General features: G+C 43.5%; 3 protein-coding genes across 7 annotated transcripts in view; 1 reads left to right on the plus strand and 2 right to left on the minus strand.

Moving 5' to 3' along the window:
- Positions 1-261: 261 nt before the first annotated feature.
- LOC148402790 (vesicle transport protein SFT2B-like) lies at positions 262-14,268 on the minus strand. 2 transcript variants are annotated; one of them, XM_088367243.1, is made up of 9 exons: positions 13,992-14,268; positions 3,133-3,219; positions 1,957-2,046; positions 1,746-1,831; positions 1,588-1,669; positions 1,471-1,506; positions 1,091-1,149; positions 855-884; positions 262-767 (listed from the first exon to the last, which is right to left on the minus strand). In XM_088367243.1, the coding sequence occupies exons 2-9, from the start codon at positions 3,202-3,204 to the stop codon at positions 731-733; spliced, it is 492 nt and encodes a 163-aa protein (XP_088223369.1). In that variant the 5' UTR covers positions 3,205-3,219; positions 13,992-14,268; the 3' UTR covers positions 262-730. The 2 variants fall into 2 exon arrangements, with proteins under 2 accessions (XP_088223369.1, XP_088223379.1); XM_088367253.1 differs by lacking the exon at positions 13,992-14,268 and adding an exon at positions 3,304-3,322.
- Positions 10,595-12,638, plus strand: gbx2 (gastrulation brain homeobox 2). Its single transcript, XM_088368250.1, has 2 exons — positions 10,595-11,318; positions 11,726-12,638. Exons 1-2 carry the CDS (start codon positions 10,889-10,891, stop codon positions 12,259-12,261), a joined length of 966 nt encoding a protein of 321 aa, XP_088224376.1. The 5' UTR covers positions 10,595-10,888; the 3' UTR covers positions 12,262-12,638.
- Positions 14,269-14,614: 346 nt separating the features above from the next.
- Positions 14,615-19,650, minus strand: part of agap1 (ArfGAP with GTPase domain, ankyrin repeat and PH domain 1) — a 41,154-nt gene continuing 36,118 nt past the window's right edge. For all 4 annotated transcript variants that reach the window (XM_088399662.1, XM_088399652.1, XM_088399636.1 and 1 more), the window contains 2 exons: positions 17,319-17,574; positions 14,615-17,233 (listed from right to left, as the gene is read on the minus strand). In XM_088399662.1, the coding sequence (XP_088255788.1) occupies positions 17,012-17,233; positions 17,319-17,574 (478 nt within the window). In that variant the 3' untranslated portion in view covers positions 14,615-17,011. The remainder of the gene's footprint in view (positions 17,234-17,318; positions 17,575-19,650) is intronic.

Consider the following 19,650-nt stretch of genomic DNA (forward strand, 5'->3'; position numbering starts at 1 on the left):
TGAATGAAACCACACACGCGCGCACACGTGGGCAGAAGTGTGAAACGGACAAGAGGTCAAACATCTGGAAACACACGACACCTGATATGTGCATGTGTGTCGTGCGTGCGATTTAATCAGCGGGGAGATTTAGTGGCTTTAGCCTGTCGGCGGGCATAAAGACGGCGTGAACTAAAGCGGCAGGAAAACATCGGCAGGCCACACATCAACATCGAAATGAATAAATTGACCAACTTAAGCATTTGAATAAAAATTTCAGCATCAAGGAAATGCTGTTATTTTATTTGGTTTGCTTTGAAGGACTTGTCACAATTTCAAATCACATTTTAAGCATTCAGAAATTTTTTGGGGTCATTTTTGAAATGTTCTTCGACAAATCTAAATATTCACAAAAAAGGAAAAGAAAATTTGCTCTGAAATATCTGGACAATAAAGCTAAATGAGAATATATTCCCCAGCAACAATACAAAGCACTTCTACTCTACCATGATATACAATTTGCTCTTAAATAAATTGCCAATTAACCAATAAACAGACTTGATCAAAAACGTAAAAACATGATATCATAATAAATAACAGAAATATGCAGAGGAAATAAAGTGAGCAGATTTTAAAATATAACATTCTATGCTGAAAGCAAGTGGAGAAAGTAACATACAGAATATGGAAATACAATTTGTCTCCATGGAAACCACACCTGGCCAGCATCCTGAATGGTCACTTAGACATTTTAAAAACACACAGAACAACATTTGAGGATGCAGTCCCTGAAATACACAAAGACGACAAATTTCACTTTTGTGTTTTGGACCACTTACAGCTTGGATCCATATATGCATGTATGTGCACGTTACCTGGCGAATGGGATGTAAGACAGGCCATACCTGCGGTAAAAAAGCAGAATTTAATTGTCATTTAATTGTAAAATAAGCTGCCTTCTTTCTATTTGTGTGCATTTTCGCAGTGAACAATGTCTCATGATGAACCTCTGATTTTAGTCAACAATGGGTTCCTTAAAATGTATCATATAAATAAAGTATTATTACTAAACTGAACCTAACCCCGCCAAATCGTGTGCACCAAAGCTTACCAGGTGAACGCCATAAACTGCAAAGCACAGAAGAGCAGTGCAAGGCCGTTGCTCTTCCACTAGAGGGAGACAAACTTCAGTAAATGTATGCAACGTGTCCAAATTGCAAGCCATATTCCGTCATCATATTCTCAAGAAACCTTTTTGGGTCTCCGCTGGGAATTTTTAAAATTCTTGTTATTTAACCAATTGAATTTTTCACATATGCTTGATTTTCTGTAACTGGGCTAAAAAATTTATTTCATTTTCCTGGCAAAAATACGGTTTCCTACTAACATACTGCTTTCAATCTCCAACTATATTTTCATATAATAACTCAAGAAAGAATAATATGTATATATTTATGTCATGCCTGCCAAACATTGAGATGAATTTCTCACCCAGAAAGCTGAACACAACGTCAGCACCAGACACACCTGCAGACAGAAATATATATTTATTGTTATTTCTGTTTTCAACAAAGTTAATGATGATCCCAGCAATTCTTCTCATCTCACCAGCATGATGACCGTGGCCAGTGCTCGTTCTTTGGCAAACATGTTCTTTAGCTGTTTCATCGGTCCAATCAGGAACATGGTGCTAAAAGCACACCAGAAAAAGGCACGTTGGACGATGCATCAAGAAAGCAGCGGTGGTGTGATTGCACGATGTGTACCTGGATAAAGCGCAGATGTTTCCCACACTGTACAGGACAGCGAACACAATGAGACCAAACCAAGGCAACCACAGCATACATGTACCCTGAAACAAATCACCAGCGCAAGAGTTCAAGGTCGACCAGAGATGTCCGAACTATTTCCATGACTCTGCCTGATTTTGAGCTACCCACGACAAGTATGACATCACAGGCAGGCACATCTACTCACCGTAATGGAGCATAGAACCCCAAAAATGAAACAGAAAAAGAAGCCTTTCATCCTTGTCCCCCAAGACAGTGTCGAAGCCTGATTGGCTCTCTGGAAGAGATGACATCATTATTTTGACTAAACACAATTAATTACAGTAACTCATTTGCATTATACTGCTTTTCAGTATTTCCAAAAATATTTTACTACTGCAGTGGCTGTTAGCTCAAAGCCAGAAAAACATGTTAGGTTAATTCAATGTTTGAATATTCAAAATTCCCTCTCGTTTGTATCTATCAGATCCCGCGTTTAATACGTCTATAATAAGTTTAATAAGTTAATAAGTACATAGTGCAGCCAGGAGGGCTCCAACTTCCTTGAAAAACGATAACAGTGACAGAGGGTCGTTGTTTTTCAGCGATCCTGACATTTTGAGCCAAAAAACTGCCTTGAGTGAGGATGTGACAAAAGAAGGCACACCCAGTTCTGACTTTACTTTTGATTCTTTTGAAATTCTAGCCTGTTTTTCATGCAAATATTGTATTTGCCAACTATGTCATTCCGAGTCTACGAACAGCGATTAATGAGGCACATTTTCTCAGCAGCCTAAGAGTTCTTTATCATAGTGCTTTACTTCCTTCTATATTATACATTATATTATTATAATGTTATTAATTTACAGACAGGTTTTTCATACACACAGTATTTGTTGTTATTAAGGTTATTTGCATTCAGATAAATGATATTTCAGCAACTCGATATGAAATAAATGTTACAACGTGGCTATAATATCAAACTGACCCAACTTCCAACTTACTGACTCAAAACAGATTTTTTTTTTTTTGGACTGATTTTGCTATACTGGTTATTCTTTTTTTGAGTAATAATAATATAGAGATCAACTTTTTACTTTGAAGTCATATTCCTCCAAAGTAACGGTACGCTTACCTGAATAAAATTTTTGGCTACTTTAATCACCTCTATTTTACTATTGTAAAAAATGTCAATTGGCTCACACTGTACTAGAGAATGGATGAGTAAATTCCCGTTAGATCGAGTTAAACAAATGGTTGCACTAAAAAGTACAAATGAACAACCCATGCAATAATTCCAAATTAACATCTGTTACGGTTGTATTAGTGGTTAGCCTTTAGAAGCTAACAAGAAGCTAAAAAGAGCTGCGCGACTTGACATCACCTCCAGTATTCCGGTCCCGTCCGAGTTATTATCCACATCTTCACCGCTCAGCACCTTCTTCAGTTTATCCATGAAGTTGCTCTCTTGCTGCCGACAAAAGCAACAACGTATCCGTAAAGTTCCCAGGAGTTGGTGGAGTTAGTTGGACGAATAAGAGGTGAGACGACGTACACCTCAATGTCCCCAACAGGTGGCCAGCTTCCGCTTGCAATACCGCCAATGACCTGTCGTGTCACTGTTTCCTCCTCTATCATATTTTCCAACTGTATGTAGTTTATCAGACATTTGTGACTCAATTAGGGACTTTTGAGATTAAAATAACATAAAAACAGGTATTTAAAAATGGTTACTGTCAATCCTCATATTTGTTTCCACCATTTGCCTGATTTTAAAATGCCAGCAAGATATTTTGATGCTTATTTTTTCTATTTTGTTTTGTTAAGTTACCAAGATTTTGACAGGTATAATAACACCAAGATCTTGAAGCAGTTTGTTCGCAAACGGAAATTTTTTCTTTTGCAATGCGTTACTCTCAATGACTGTTTGTGTGTTGCAATGTGTAAGTTTCAAATGTAGTCCAGTGGTGTCTTATGCTTCCTCTACTTTCAGCCTTTACCAGTAATTCATCGAGGCCTGCGATTGCACACTCGTAAGTCAAATTATTTCCCTGATTATTTTACATTTAAAAAAAAAAAGAAAAAAGTCACTTAAAGTAGATGTATTTAGACAGCAGATGGCGCTGTACGACCGTGAGATGTTGCTGAAAGGCGCCCAAACATTTACTGTGTTTTATGTAGTATATACCACGGAAATTAAAATTAAAAACAAATACAACTGAACAGTACTGCAGGCAGTGACCAAATAATTGCAATTGGTCGAAACCCAAGTCCTGACTTAATTTCACTTGCTCGAAATTTATCATGGAACTCATTTGACTAACTTGATTTTTGACAGTAACTTGCTCGAATTAGGAATGTTGGTACTTTCTGACACTACTTATGCAAAACATTGCAGTGGTCTCAATGAATGGAGGTGTCATAATTTGCAATAAAATGTAATCACCTGCGATCCTAAACAGGTTACATACCATAGAAAACATATTTATTTGCACTATTACCGTTATTAATTATTAATGATATAATCTCGTCTATCTATGGTAGCAACGTATCGTGACAGGCAGAACAATTAAATGTTGTTCCTCTAAACTCCAGAAGGGACATTATCGACATGTTCATCCACTTTTTGCGGCGTTTTTGTTTTGGGGAAATATAAATGAAATATTTGCTGTGGCTCAATTAAGGTTGGGAAACACAGCATCGATGAACACATGTATGACAGCCAATGTGTCCCACGTCCAAGTGACTAATTAGCTTTTGTTTACATGAGACAATGACCCACTTCTCGAATCCGTCTACCCCAAATAACAAGATGTGAGTGATAGTGGGGGGTGGGTGAGTTGGATGGTTCTCCAGGGTTCCCCCAGGTCACATGATCAAAACTATTCTGACCTGATTTTGAAGCTCCACATTTCTCAGGTTTAACCTGATATTCTTCCACACTGCTTCAGGAAGGTAATGCTGGCCCGCCGTACGTCTTGGACCAGGTGGGCTCAGTCAGCCGACACAAACTCACCTTTTTTCTGCTCTAAATCGAATTATTCAGCAATTGTCCACGTCACTGCCCTCTTCGCCTTAAAAAGACCCTTAAGCAAGAAGACGCCGTAACGTTCGCTCCAGTTGTGCTCCCTGGAGACGTGTAATTAGTGCTGCTTTGTGTGCGTGTACATGCATATTCGTGTTTATGGATCCCTGAGGCCGAATATTTCCTCAGTGAGATGTCTGACGTTGTGGTTTTAGGTTGTGTTTATTGTATGCGCAAGTTAATACCTCGTGACATTATGGGTAAAAATTAATAAATATGTTTGGAAGACTATAAACGTGTTTGAACGACTTTACAATATGTTTGAATGACAGTCAAAAATGTTTTCTCCACGCTTCCATACTATAGAAATCAATATCTCCAATAACATCCTGAAGTCGAGACCTTCCCAAGATATTTGCACCATCCTCAATTCTGTGAGCTCATGCTAGTTGATGTTTAGCCGTTGACACTTTCCCAAGGGTTAGCTGTTTCTCACAGCTTTCTACAAAAAGGGGAAGGGCGAAGGAGTGCTAAGTGAATCTGGTTCCAGAGGAGCCCTGAAGACGTGGGAGCCTCCTGGGCTGTCACTCTTTGTGATTAGCCACCAGCTGCCATTTAATGGCGCTTAACCTGTTTTCGAGCAAAAGACAGATCTCCTCCAGACTGATCTCATCCTGCCATGTCACAAAAAGAATGTGAGCGACCATCACCACTTTTAGACACCGCTATCTGCAGAGGGAGAGTTCACTTGAGTGGTTTTCCTCGAAGAACAACAACCAATTATAAATACAAGCTTTCTCTGGTGATTGTTGTGCTCCTGCATGCGACGAATGAATCACAACAGTCATCAGCACGACCTCGACCCAGCCTGCCCCCTCCCTACTCTGATCATGCGACCAATCACCTCGCTGACCTTGCCAGCCGTGGCCATTACATGACTCCGCCTCCTGGCACCAATCTCCCACATAGGTGACACTCATGACCAAATCAAACACACCCAAATTGCAACCCCCCCATTTCATCTTCCAGCATACCTCCGCGATGGGACGGATTCTTATCCGGCCAAGTACTCGGGGACATTTGATTTGACCTTTGACAGAAGGCAAAGATGTCACATTTAAATGACGTCTCGTATGAGTAGGATGGATTTAAATTGGACAGCTTGAGGTACACATTTCATTTTTTTGTCGATTCTTAACTGGCACAATTTGGATTTACATCACAGCAGTTATAAGGGAACGTTGATTGGGTTGAACATTGGCACTTATGTAAGAGATGTGTAAAAATGATGTCAGCGCTAAAATCCAAGCCGGTTAAAAACTCGGCAGTGATTTAATGTGATTTTTATGACTACATTTGGCACATCTTAATAACCTCCATTATTTTTGGGCGGGGACTGCCTTTCTTTACACATCAACCTGGCGACATCATTGAAGGCAATTACATTTGCTCCTGCATTGTAAATCCAATTATAAGCTAAGAGAAAAACAAAATGGCGAGTAAGCCAAGCTCTTCAGAAGATCTCACACGGCGATCCAGAATCCACACCCGGTCTTCACTTCGCCTTCTCCGCCTTGTTCACTCCATTAGCCGCGAGCAGCAGGCCGAGGGCCGAGCTCGTCGCTAATTATGCCACCAGAGCTCATTAGCCGAGCCGCTATCGTCTCTTTCCCTGCTAATGATGTCGGACGCAGCGCAAGGGACGCCTGCGCTCGCTTAGTTCTCACCAGCGCTGGCCATTCCATCAAAGACCCGAGTGAGTGTCCGGGGGGTCAACGTGCCAGTTGACGCTTCCTCTGGATGCCCGAACGCAAGCGCCTTCGTTAACACGATCGGTCACACGGTCGGACGATACCTGCAGCTCAACATGCTCTCAGACGTTTCTTCTGAGACAAGATGGTGAAACAAGGCGACTATTCATCTGGCACTCACGCCAGCGGAAGCCAGCGGGACGAGGCGGCGCAAACCCAATTTTAGCTCGTCACGTCTTATTGGTGTGACGGAGGCCGTGGGTAATAATTGGATAACGAGCATTTGAGACAAGTTGAGATCTAATTTACTTGTCTCAGAGTCAATGTTTGAGCGTCTGGAAGCTTCAAGTGGTGTCTGTCTTTGCCAAGGATGTCTCTAATTCTTTGGGTTTAACACCGGCGCTAGCTTATACTTACCTGCCGGTGGTCAAAGGTGGAGCAGTGTGCCTTGACATTCTTTGGCCTAAAAAGGGGGGACGGTTGTGTTCCGAGTGTAATTACAGTCATTCAGACCAACGCACACCTGCTTGCTGCTTTTTGGAAAGTTGATGTACGGTGATGGATGTCGTAAAGTGTCACCACCTTGACTAGCTATCCCACCACCATGCTAACCGCTAACGTATATTCAACAAATAATGCATCTATCTGTGATAGGCTGAACAATTTAATTCTTTTTTATGTGATAAAAGAGGCGAGAATTAAGATACATTGCCAATCATACAACAGAATAGCTTTGTTTTAATGAACTAAACTGTCCCTCATTTTACATTTGTGAGTAAATTGAGACCATTTCATTTACTTAACGTGCCATTTTTGTTTGGAAGTGCATGTGAGATTTTCCTGATGTAAAACATGCGCCTTGATTCAATAAACGGTTGGGAATTACTGAGACAGCGTTCCCACAGCAATTAGCATGTGGCCTATGATTGACCAGCAGGGGGCACTGTCACCTGATTTCAAGCTACGGATGACACTCCCGTGGCTAGTCTCCTAAAATAGTCACATGACTGAGCGACCACCAACATGTTTAAGCCAAAAACGCTTCTTGTCTTTTTTTATTGTGGTTAATGAAATGGGAAGCACGTTTTACAAACACTCCCCTAAAGATTTCAATTTGAGATTCTCCTAAAAGATTCATCTAATCTGTGAGTAAGGACTTTAAATGGTTGGACAGAGAAGCTTTCAAGATGTAGTAACATCTTCTAAAGGGACAAACTGGAAAGTTTCATCTTTAGGTTTGTGGAAGGTCACAGCTTTGTTTCTTAGGTTAATTTTGGACAATGTAATAGCTACCCTGCTAGTAGATAGTGTGCTATTTCAGGCAGTGGTTAAGAAGAAGGTTAAAATCATTATTCAAGTGTGTGTTTTGCCACTCAAAAGTACGCGTAGCATCATGGTGAAAAGGTCGCTTCCTAACGGGCTATCGTTTTCTTTCACGTCACATTTGCACACTGCCACAGTGTGTGGATATTAACTACACACTGTAAAGACCGAACAGGTACCAATTACTTTAAGCTGGTTGAGGAGGAATAATCACTTTAGATCCAACACCACAAAATAATCGGTAGCGATCATCTGACGATTGGGCCTAAGAAAGGTCGTTGAGCTCCCAATCGGCCCGATTATCGGTCTGCTAGTATCGTAAAGGCAGACTCCGAGAAGCAGGGTGGAGTGTTTGCGTTCAAACTCCCTATCATTGGTAAATGTACACTTTTGACTCACTATATTTTTAAGCCTGAAGCGTCGTCTCGCTGTGTGGCGGCATTCAGGAGCAGGCGTGCGTATGAGTAAACGCAGCTTGGCATTTGGAAGCTGATGAAAAGGTTTGATACCGCCACGCTGCTACGCTTTCACTGAATGGCGGCGAGTGGCACCAGCGCTCAGGGCGAAGACGGCCCCCCAACCCACCCACCCCCAACCCGACCGACCCTTCACGCATCTTTTCCTATCAGCTGGCCGAGCTAGCTAATGGCTTTCCCGCCACGTCCTTGCCACTTTACATGCAGTAATATGAGCGAACATGCCATTTCGTTGTGGATTTAAACGCCAGGATAGGTGGGGGTGGAAAGACAGCCATTTCAACGCACAGCGGTGCCTCGACTTACACATTTATGAGATTTTTTAAATACATGCTGTGACTTGATCATCTTTTTTCTTCGACTTATGATCAAAAACTTGGTGGGAGTTGGATGGTGGGAGAAGATGAAAACAACAAGAAGCAGTTAGTGAACAGTTTTAAGAAGCTGTTTCTCCCGGTTCAAGTTAACTGTCAGACTAATCTTAAAACAGAGAGAATTACACTTGTATTTTACCAAACCATATAATGTTGCCTAACAAAGGTCTGCTAGCTTAATATTAATACATAACTGTTCATACCGTTTGTTAGCATAATGCTAATTTGACTTTTCGAAGCAAATAAGTGTGTCAACAACAGCTCTTATCTTGAAAAACCCAAATTGACTAATTGTACAGTATAGTTTGTCATCTTGTTAATTATGTTAGCACATTAGCCAACAAAACAATATTTCTATAGTTATGAACACTAACAATATAACAATACTCGCTAGCATATATTCTTTGTCCTCTGCAAAAAATAAGTAAAATTACTGCATCTTATTTGCAACTGTCTTCTTTGAGTATGTATTATGTATACATTATACTGCCCCCTGGTGGCCAAGGCACTCACACTAGTAAGAGCAGCACAATATGAGATGCACATTTATATTTTGTTGTTTTTCTGGAGCCTGGAAGTGAATCACGCCATTTCCAGTCAATGCAATGATGATAATGCTTTGCATTACAGGAATTAAACGTGTTAAACTAAAGGTACCGCTGTAATGTAGACCAGGTAAGCATTAAGCCCCACCTTTCAGAGCTGTTCCTCCATATGCCCCCCAGCACCCCCACCCAGCCACCTTGCCACTTTTCTTTCTGTAATGGATGAAGGCAGCACTCGCCTTGCATGCAGGAAAGGTTTAATTAAATCATCGTCCAATCATAATCCACGTTGTTAATTAAACTGGATAATTTATAAGTACAAAAGCGACTATTTATTAGCTGCTGTGCGAAGTGCGGCTGAACATTGGCGTGCGCGCTGGCCATGCGCGCACGCCTACACTTGCAGGCCCGCTGGCCCTCCCCTCCCTTTCCAACCTTTTACTATTGATGCTCTGCATGATTGATAATGAGAGCGAGGCCGCGCTCTGCTCGTCTAATGGCCGCGCAATTAAAATTGCCTGTAAATGAGCCGCGGCTCGTTCCTGCTAATCTATGCGACTTTGATTGAATTTGTCAGCGCTAATTGAAAAATACTGCTATTTAATGTCACCACACATCAGGACGCCTTTAATGACATCGTGTCCCAGTGACCCTTGGGGGGGGTGGGGGCGTTCAAGCGTGCCCTTGACTCAGCCCATCAAAGGAGTGGGGGCATCCACTGGGAGATCCACTCGGGGTCGGAGGTCATGTGGCTACATATGATAATGCGGCGTCGGCGACCATTTGAAGCCGACTGACACTTCAATCTATTAGTTGAGATGTAATGAGGGTTTAAAATGTGTAATTTTCAATTTGGGTGGAGTTTGCATGTTTGGCCGAGCACTCTGACTTATTGGCATCTAAAAACACACGGTAAATATAACTGAAGTGGACTTGGAACACTAGAGCTTGGATTCCAACCCCCAACCTCACGATTATGAGGTGGATGTGCCATGAGCAATAATAATTTAACATAAAGAATGAAAAATGATCAAGTTAAAAACAAAGCGCTACAGCAAGGGCAGAGTCTGGTGCTCAAGAAAGGAAAACGGACCAATAAATATGGGAAATTAATGAAGATAAGCGGTATAGATTATGAAGAAAGGATGGATGAAGTGAAACTTCTTAAATCAATAATCACTCTGTGAAATTTCCCAACTTCGACCGACGCTCACACGCACGTGCAAGTTCAAAACAGTTCCAAATCCTTGTCAAATGCCAAGAGCCGGTTGTGACGTCACGACGCCTAGCCAATCGTCAGCTGGCTTTGTCCGAGGAGGGGCGTGGCGTCAACCAGCGCAATTAAACAGCGGGGAGCGCAAATTGAAATCGCCAAACGTCAGCGGACGCGTCTTTGCTTTGTGGAGGAGAGCGGAAACCTTTTGGAGCCACTTGGTTAGGGGGGAGACCACGGTGAAAGTTGAACGGCGGCTCGGATGGAATGCGTGTACGTTCGGCTCCCCTGAAGCTTCCCGGGCTCCGTCCGTCCGACCGAAGCCTCCCGGGCTCCAAGCGAAGCGTGCCGGGCTTCCCTATAGCCCGCGGGGCTCCGTGGCCCCTCCACCGCGCACAGTGCTCGTCGTCCTGTCACCGGCGTCGTCGTTCCTATGAGTGCGACGTCTAGCCCGCCGTTCGTGGTGATGCAGCGGCCACTCGGAAGCAGCTCCGCCTTCAGCATCGACTCTCTCATCGGGGGGCCTCCGCAGCCCAGCCCGGGACACTTTGTGTACACGGGCTACCCCATGTTCATGCCGTACCGCTCCGTGATGCTGCAACCGCCGCCCCCTCCGCCTCCGCCGCCCGCTTCCCTGCAGCCGGCTGGACATCCCCAGCACCCGCACTCGCACATCCCGGCGCTGCAAGGCGGCTTCTGCTCCAGCCTGGCTCTCACTTCCACGCTCATGGCCTCGCTTCCCGGAGGATTTTCCCCAAGCCAGCAGCACCAGGACGCGGGCCGGAAGCACGCTGAGGACGCCAAGAGTTTGGCTTCGATGCCGGCCAAAGAAGACGCGGATACGTCGGTGCAAGCGGCCGCAGGTACGAATTCTGATAGCATGGGGATTTTTTTCTTTTTCTTTTTATGATTTGAAATTGGAGGGAAGTTACTAAATTGATGTTATTATTCAGTAATTTAGTTTAACAGACGGAGGCCAGTTTCTATTGAGGAAATATGAGGAATTATGGTTATTGTCATTATTAATTATTATTAATAATATTAATTATTACTATTATTTTACAATTAAGGATGCCCTCCGCAGCTTTTGTAAGTATATGTCGCCAGCATATTTAAAACGGCACTGTATCAAAACAATGCAGAAAATCGGGTCAAATTGACCCACCTACTCTAATTGTTATTTTGACCCAGCATTTTGAGAGTTTAAGAAAACCTGGATGGGTGGATACTAACGTCACTTTCCGAATGTGTACTTTTGATATGGTGTCAGCGCGAGGACACGCGAGTCCGGACGAGTCCAAAGAGGACGATTGCGCGCGCAGAGACGAGAGCTTCTCTATGGACAGCGACGCGGACTACAGCTCGGACGACAACATGATGAGCTCCGCGGCGGCCGGGCTGGACGACAGCCTGCACCTCCACGGTTCGGCCGGGTCCGGCTCGGGCCCACCGGGAGGTGGTGGAGGGGGAGTAGGAGCTGGCGGCGGCGGGGGTAAGAACCGGAGGCGGCGGACCGCGTTCACCAGCGAGCAGCTGCTGGAGCTGGAGAAGGAGTTCCACTGCAAAAAGTACCTGTCGCTCACCGAGCGCTCCCAGATCGCGCATGCGCTCAAGCTGAGCGAGGTGCAGGTCAAGATCTGGTTTCAGAACCGGCGCGCCAAATGGAAACGGGTCAAAGCTGGCAACGTCAACAACAAGTCCGGGGAACCGTCGCGGAACCCCAAGATCGTAGTTCCCATCCCGGTGCACGTCAGCCGCTTCGCAATAAGAAGTCAGCACCAGCAGCTGGAGCAGAGCCGACCCTAGGACCCTCGAGAACTTTGTCGAGTACAACTGTCGAGAACTGGCCTCTCTTCAGCCCACTTATCGCTCGTTTAATTTGAAGAAAAGAAAAAAATAAATCAGGCCAAAGCTTAAGTTAAGACATGTAAATGCGTTTTTTCTTAAACAAGTGCAATGGAATCTAAATAAATTCATTTAGGACATTAATGTTCTAATTTAAAGGGACAACATTTGAACAAAATATAATCAACTCCCAACATGAAAGGAGGATGATGATGACACAATAGTATCGAATTGTTTTTTTACGAAGTTTCTTCTTTCCCCAAGACGCTGCTAGTTTATTTAAATCCTAGTGTGCTCAGTGAATTCCAGTGACGATAAAAATAAATACGTGTCAATCAAAAAAACCCCAAATAAGTCTGTCTTTTTCTTTGTGCACATCAGTTTCGTTCTTAAACAGCATCCATTTATGTGGACTTCAAAGTCAATATTTTAGAAATGAAAGTTGAGAGGACCAGTGCGCTTAAGGCCTCAAATGTCCAGAGGATAATAAATAATAATAATAATAATAATGATAATAATAATAATAAATGGACAGTTTTCCCATTGTCTATAAATGAAATCATCCAACGGCAGGAATGTCACATAACCGTTGTTCTTATAGAAATAGTTTTTTTTAGAAATACATTTTTAATTAACATATTTCTATTTAGTTTTGTAACAAAGAATGAAAAATGATAAAGGTACCTAAATAAAAATGAACTAACGACAAATTCCATGACATTCAGACAACGAATGTTTCACTTAAATAATAAAAATAAACAAAATTAGGACACGTGAAACATTCCATCCCTAAAATAATATGACAGTATGCCAAATAAAACAAGGCGCTCACGCGTGCATGCCGAGAGGAAAGAGAAGCGGAAACTTGGATCATATTCAAGTCACGTGAAAATGACAATCGAAATAAAACGAACAAGTTGAAGTCTCTCTCACTGACGTCAAATGCAGACACACCGCACGCCGGACATTTAAGGTTGAAGGCCTTTTTTAACGCTGAAAATACTCATCGAAATATGGAAATCGTTTATTGTTTTGGTTACCGGTAGTGTCAGGGTTTAATTTTATTAAAGAAAAGACGATTTTACTTCAGCGATTCTTTATCCCCATCATATTGGATGAAATTCCTTTTTTTATGCCAATTCTTTTACTAAATTTATTTTCAATTATAATCATGATAATTTGACAGCTCCAGCTTGATCAAATTTTTTGTTGCTGTCCTAAGTTATTTGTTGACATGTTGAGGATTTTGTAAACGTGACGTGATGATAATTTTGGCTTGAGGCAATCACGTCAGTCGGCTGAAAAATGACAAATGAACCCAAAGGGGATGTAACTCATCTCGTCTAAATGTTTACGCATGCGTGGTGCCAGTGGGCCTGTGAATTACTAAGAATGGTAAATTACTAAGAAGTTGGTCACGTTTTGTTACAAAAAAAAAAAAAGGGTGGACAAATGCAGTCTTATTAAGCTTCAAAAATACGTGTCTGTTTGCAACTAATATTGCAAATATTAAAATGCTCGGCTATAATATTTGGAGTTTTGTGAGTAAAACGTCTTCCACGCCACACTACATCTTACTGACAAAGCTATTCTCCAAAAACAAAACTATTGCAGCGATCCCTAATAATTTCACAGGTTGACAAGTCACCCACAAAAATCTAAACAAAAACCGACGTTATTGTTGCACTTACCCGGCGAGTCTTCTCCGGTGTTGTAATCCAAACACATTAACACAAAGTGTGTGCTGCATCGTGTTTTCGTCCGTGAAAAGAAAAAAAGGAGCCAAGCAGGTCCAAGGTCGAGGAGCTCTTTTTTTTTTGTCTGTTTTTCCTTAAATGCGGGTAGAAGGTGGCATTTTTGATGGCTCAAAACAACATTTTTCCACGTGCGAAAGAATTTTCAATGCAATGAGGGCTAATGACTGCTTCAAAAGGTGAGTGTAGCAACTGTTCAAAAACACCGCTCCATTAACTATACTCGTTGTAACCAATAACCGGAAATAAGGTGGCTAAAATACAGGTAACAACCAATCAGCTTGCAGACATTCCATGACCAAAAACAGGTGAGTCGTGATTGGTCGCTACCTGAGCACAAAGCAAACGTGACGTCATATACACATCAAGCGTCGTTCTTATTGAACAAGAAAAATAATAAACTCACCAAATTAATTACTCTAGAGAACAATATTAACTTTTGGGATTTTTTAAAACCTAATCTTTATTTGTAATAATTTTATGAATAATTTTTATTGTATGTACTTGCCCGGTCAGCCCAGCTCGGTGGATAGCTTCTTGTGAAATTAAGTAAACCAAAGTGAGTGAACATCATTCTGGTCTTTATTGAAAAGAGACACATTACAGTAGAAGATTCTCTGTTATCTTACTGTACATCCAACTAAACAATTATTAGAACCACAAGCACATCAATAATGTGTCTGAAGGAGAAATCAGAATATTAAAAACATGGATGGACTTGGAACGAGTTGGGGGGGGCAACCTATACAAAATACACGTGAGAGACGAGCTAACAAGCTAACTTTGAGGTCACGGCTAGCGTAAAACGGCTTTTGTCTGAGAGCTAGCTGCACTTCGCTTGTTGGCCCACATAAAAGTTTATTCACACTGGCTTTTTTTTTAAACTTGTGCTGGCATAGTCGAAGAATGTCCAGCACAGACAAAACGAAGGCTACTTCAAGCCAACGGTAGCCGCGAACCTTGTCCAAAATTAAAGTAAAAGCATCCAATTGCAAATAGCCTCAAGGCTACACGCTAATGCTAAGTGAATTTAGTGCATTTTTTTGACATAAATAAAATAGCATGAAAAAATATAAAATAATCAAAGTTATTTTAAGGAGACATCATGGTGAGGGCGGGGTTTCCACGATCACAGGTTGAAGGAAGGCAGGTGGGTTTCAACAAAGGCAAAAAAAAAATCAACGTTAGAGTGTCTGTGACTTCAAACTGGGCACACACATACCAATCGGGCCGTGTTTGCAGACAAATACTTAACCCAGATACTTCTAGAGAATCCAAAAGAACTTTCGATTATCTGGCAGCCTGTATGCCCCGTGGCACCTCTCACAGGCCAATGTTGGTACTACAACATACATCTGGACCAAGAGGAGAAGACTGTAGATTTATGTAGAGACTTTCAAGGTATTTCAAGATGATTCACATCCGAATAGCGTGACTTAAGCGGTTATTAAGAGGTCATGGTTGAACAAACTGCTCAGATATTAGCGTTTGAGGATTTTAGGATGAGGTAAAACGTAGCTACTTTACAAGTGAACGTTGGATTGCAAACTTTTGAATGCATAGGTTCGAATGATTCAGTGTTTCAGTACAGAAGCACGTGTGTACCCAGCTCAAGATTTATACACACGTTGAGGGTTGAGTTGGCAAAACAGACAAAAGGTTCCCTCCGTTACTCAGCAGTCACGTGGTGAGGAAACACAGCGAAGTAACGGCACATTCAGTCAAATCAACGAGATATGCGAGACGATTTTGGCCATTAAGCTCACTTTGTAGCCCTCAGTCATCCACTAATGCAGCCTTGCTTCCTAGTTGTCAGACGTGACACAGTGAAGCCAAAATAGAAGTAAATAAATAAATAGTCTCCGGGTTGGAGGTTAAACTTGAAGCCGTGGATAAATGAGCACCACCTTCAGTCTAGCGGTTGTCAGCACACCTCAAGGAGGACCGGTAAGATTGTTTTTAAATTAATTTGCACGCAAGAAAAAGCCCTTCCTAGCTCCGAGCTGAAAGGCCAAGCAGGAGAAGATTTCCTGGTGCAAAGCACCTGAAGAGGTTAGATTCCCTTTTTTGCTCCAGAAGGAAGTGACCCAACAAGTGGACACACATGAAAGCACGCAAACTCACTGAGTGTTAAAGGGACGGTGTGTAAATAAAAAAAAAAAAAAAAAAAAAATCATCAGTCTTTTTGAGTGTTGTTTTCGAAATGATGCTAACGTGGTTAGCATTCTCCACGCACGGGACTTTTTGTTAAAGCTGGAGCTTTTTTGGGACACGAGCACAGTACCTTCAAGCAGAGGTGGGAGGACGTTCATCGACTAGTCCAGTCAAGTCATTATTACTTGGCAGCGAGTCCTTCAAAGTCAAATCTTACAATCGTGCTCATTCACTCATTTTGCCACATTCCAAAACCTCAAACCCCGCCCCTTCCACCTCTGCCTTTCAAATGGCGAAGCGCTCGCGTTGGGAGGAGATCTTTGCGGTCTTCACCGTGAAGATGTGCGAGCACCATCTGCACGCTCGCGCTGAACCACCGTGCCCCTGAGCCTGATCCAACATTCCCCGTCCAGCAGTCCAGATAGCAGAAAGTCCAAACGTGCCAGATTTCTCCCCCTTACGTATTTGTCACATTTAACACGGGTAAATTAGTTCACAGGAGTTAGGAAAAAAAATGGAGCGGACACGGGACTGGGAGTGCCGCGCGGGCCGGGAGACGATATGCTTGGGGCGGGGAAAGTGACGCTGCCTGAGAGCAAACTGGCCTTGTAGTGTGTGAAGAGAAGGATGACACCGGCCATCCCGAGTCTGAGGTGAAAGTGATGCCGGTGCAGTACCCAGCATGCTTTGGGTACTCCCCGCGCTCGTCACCCGGTTCGACCAGTCCGACGGGCGAGGTGGAGCCGTTACGGCAGGTAGCGGGCGCTACCCAAAAGAAGGACGACGCTTCTCCCAACGGGGCCTCAAATGAAGGCGCTGCTGCCGGCGGCGCTGCTCGTGCTGCTGCAGCTGTTGTTGCGGTTGGCGTTGCGGCGGGACAAGTTGGGCGTGGCCATGAGCGGGTAGCGTTCATCCGGGCAGCCGTACTGGGCTAGCGTGTCCACGCACTCCTGGCTGTTGGCTTGTCGGGCGTACGCCAGGGCGCTGTTGCCGTGGGCGTCCCTCGCCATCAGATCCACACCGTACTGTACATGGGCACAGAAAAAGGTCAATTTTTAATTTTTTTTTTAAAATCAAGATACGCCCCTCGCCCTGAAAACGCCGCCGTACCCAGATGAGAAGCTGTGTGATGACCACGTTGCCTTTGTGGCTGCCCAGGTGCAGCGCGTTGCGTCCGTCTCCCTCGCCGCACGTCTCGTTGACTTGCTGCCTGGAGCCGTGCGCCAGCAGCAGCACGACGGCGCGCACGTCCTCCTCCACCGTCGCTCGCAAAAGCTGCTGGCCCAGCGACAGCTCGGCGCACGGCAGCGAGGCCAAAAACACACGCCGCTCGTACTTGGCCCGGATCCAGCGTTCGCGTTCTTCCCTGCCGAGACACAGCGAGAGACGCTCGGGTTCACGTGTGGCATGTCATGGCATTCTACGCGATTCCATGTCAGACCCCCGGTGGCTGAAATAAGACGCAGCAAGCGTGGACAGCATTGTTCCCAATCCAGTGTCATCAACTGCTGCCGTGTTTAATCCGGTTTCAATTATCTACCTAAATCCTACCGTGTAAACAGTCACTCATTCAGGCCCATGGGATTAGGGACACTGAGCCCCCCCCCCCCCCTTTTTTTTTTTAGAAAACGTGAGATGAAGGGGAACACAAAAGTGTCTGATCCTGTCGACAAAATTTTGATTGCCTTTAGCATATGGCGCTGTCAGGAACGGATTATTGTCATGGCACTAAAATAAAAAAATTAATTGGGGGAAAAAAAAAAAGAAAACATGTCAAGCCACTTTTAATAATTGTAATATTATCGTTGTTGATCCAGCTGCCAAAGTTTTTCCCTATCTACTAATCCTGCAATCTTTTTAATCAATCGGATAAAAAAAATCAAAATCAGTATTTTAAATTGACAGTGAAAAAAAAAAAAAAAATCTGGTTATTTTCTGTTACAGCTTTGGTCTGCACGATGTCAGAAAATAGGAAAACATGATTGCTGATAGCAAATATTTGCAAATATCTTATTTTGATGGAACGCGACATTCATCGGTCCGCTTTCATGGAGGGAAAAAAACATTTACTGTCAAAAATTGGAATTCTGAGGACTTAGAGAATTTGAACTTAATGTCTCTCAAAAATGACTCGAATCAATTTTCAAAATAAATGCAGATTAATTTGAGTCGATTAGTTGCCCATTAATTAATTAATTTCTTTTTCTCCTCGACTATTGACCCAGTGTCTTTTTTTTTTTTTTTTAACATATGAGAAGTGTGCCTCTTGACGTTCCCGTGCGTTAAGCGTCTTGAGATACCCTCGGCTGACTAAAACCAAAACAACCTGAACCAGACAAATCAACTTGTGTGCTGAGGTGACATTCCAACAATCGAGTCTGAGACTCCGTGTGGGAACTCGCCGCAATCTCATTAACTTCCCGGAGACGAGCAATAGCGGCTAGCATCACGGAATGTCCCGGAGGCTTTCTCTTCCGGTCCAGGAAGGCCGGCCGCCGAGAGCACGGCCCGTGACCCCCGGACAAAGCCCGAGGGGGGGCGGGGTCGCTCGGTGTGTGCCTGCACGCAGCGGGAGGCCGACCTTCTGTCCCCGAGAAGGCAAATGAAGGCCGGCGGACCAGGAAACGCATGCCTTCCTCCCCCCACCACCTCGGTTGCTAAGACCCTCTGTGCGTGTGTGTGTGCACAGTGACTCCATCATTACAAACTAACGAGTCTTGAAAACACACAGCTCTCGACAGTGGAGAGGCTAATTGCACTAATTAACCACAGTGTGTGTGTGTGCGTGTTTATATGTCCGTGTGTATCTTGTGAATGCGCGGCCTCATATTTCTGTGTGCTAATGTGTGTCTCTTTTCACATCCCATTAGGCAGAGCGCTGTTTTCCTGCACTCAGGCATGCTGGGTAGATAATTAAACATGAGTATGGGTGAGAAGGCATACATGCGCGTGCACACACACACACACACACACACAGGCCCAGAGGGGGAGAGTGTGCGTGTGATTTAAATTAATGATAAAAAAAAAAAATAAAGCACCCAGAGGATATAAACCCCCATTTTATGTGTTTACTGTATCTCTAGTGAGTCTGGACCGTCTAATGAATCTCAATTGAGGCTCTTACTTGACTTTTTTTCCATTTTTTTTTTTGGGGTAATTTTTTTTTTTTTTGGATACATTGGTCGACTTGTCCACCTGTTGACTGACAGTGTTGTCTCAGTGGATGCGGAGGTTGTGTGATTCCATCCCTTTGAGGGTCACACTGGGCCCACTGAGATTTTCGCATTTCCTGTTCCTCACATTGTGTGTGTGTGTGTGTAAATGTTCCTTGTGAGCACCTCCTTTGTCTAGGTGCCTTTGCATTCGCGCACACACACATGGCACACACAAACAGGGGCCAGAGGCCATTTGGCTGCTCCCTCGATGCGATTCAAGGGGTCAC

The sequence above is a fragment of the Syngnathus floridae genome, chromosome 2 (assembly GCF_059516105.1).
Source record: "Syngnathus floridae isolate MCC-2025c chromosome 2, RoL_Sflo_1.0, whole genome shotgun sequence".
Taxonomy (NCBI): Eukaryota; Metazoa; Chordata; class Actinopteri; order Syngnathiformes; family Syngnathidae; genus Syngnathus; species Syngnathus floridae.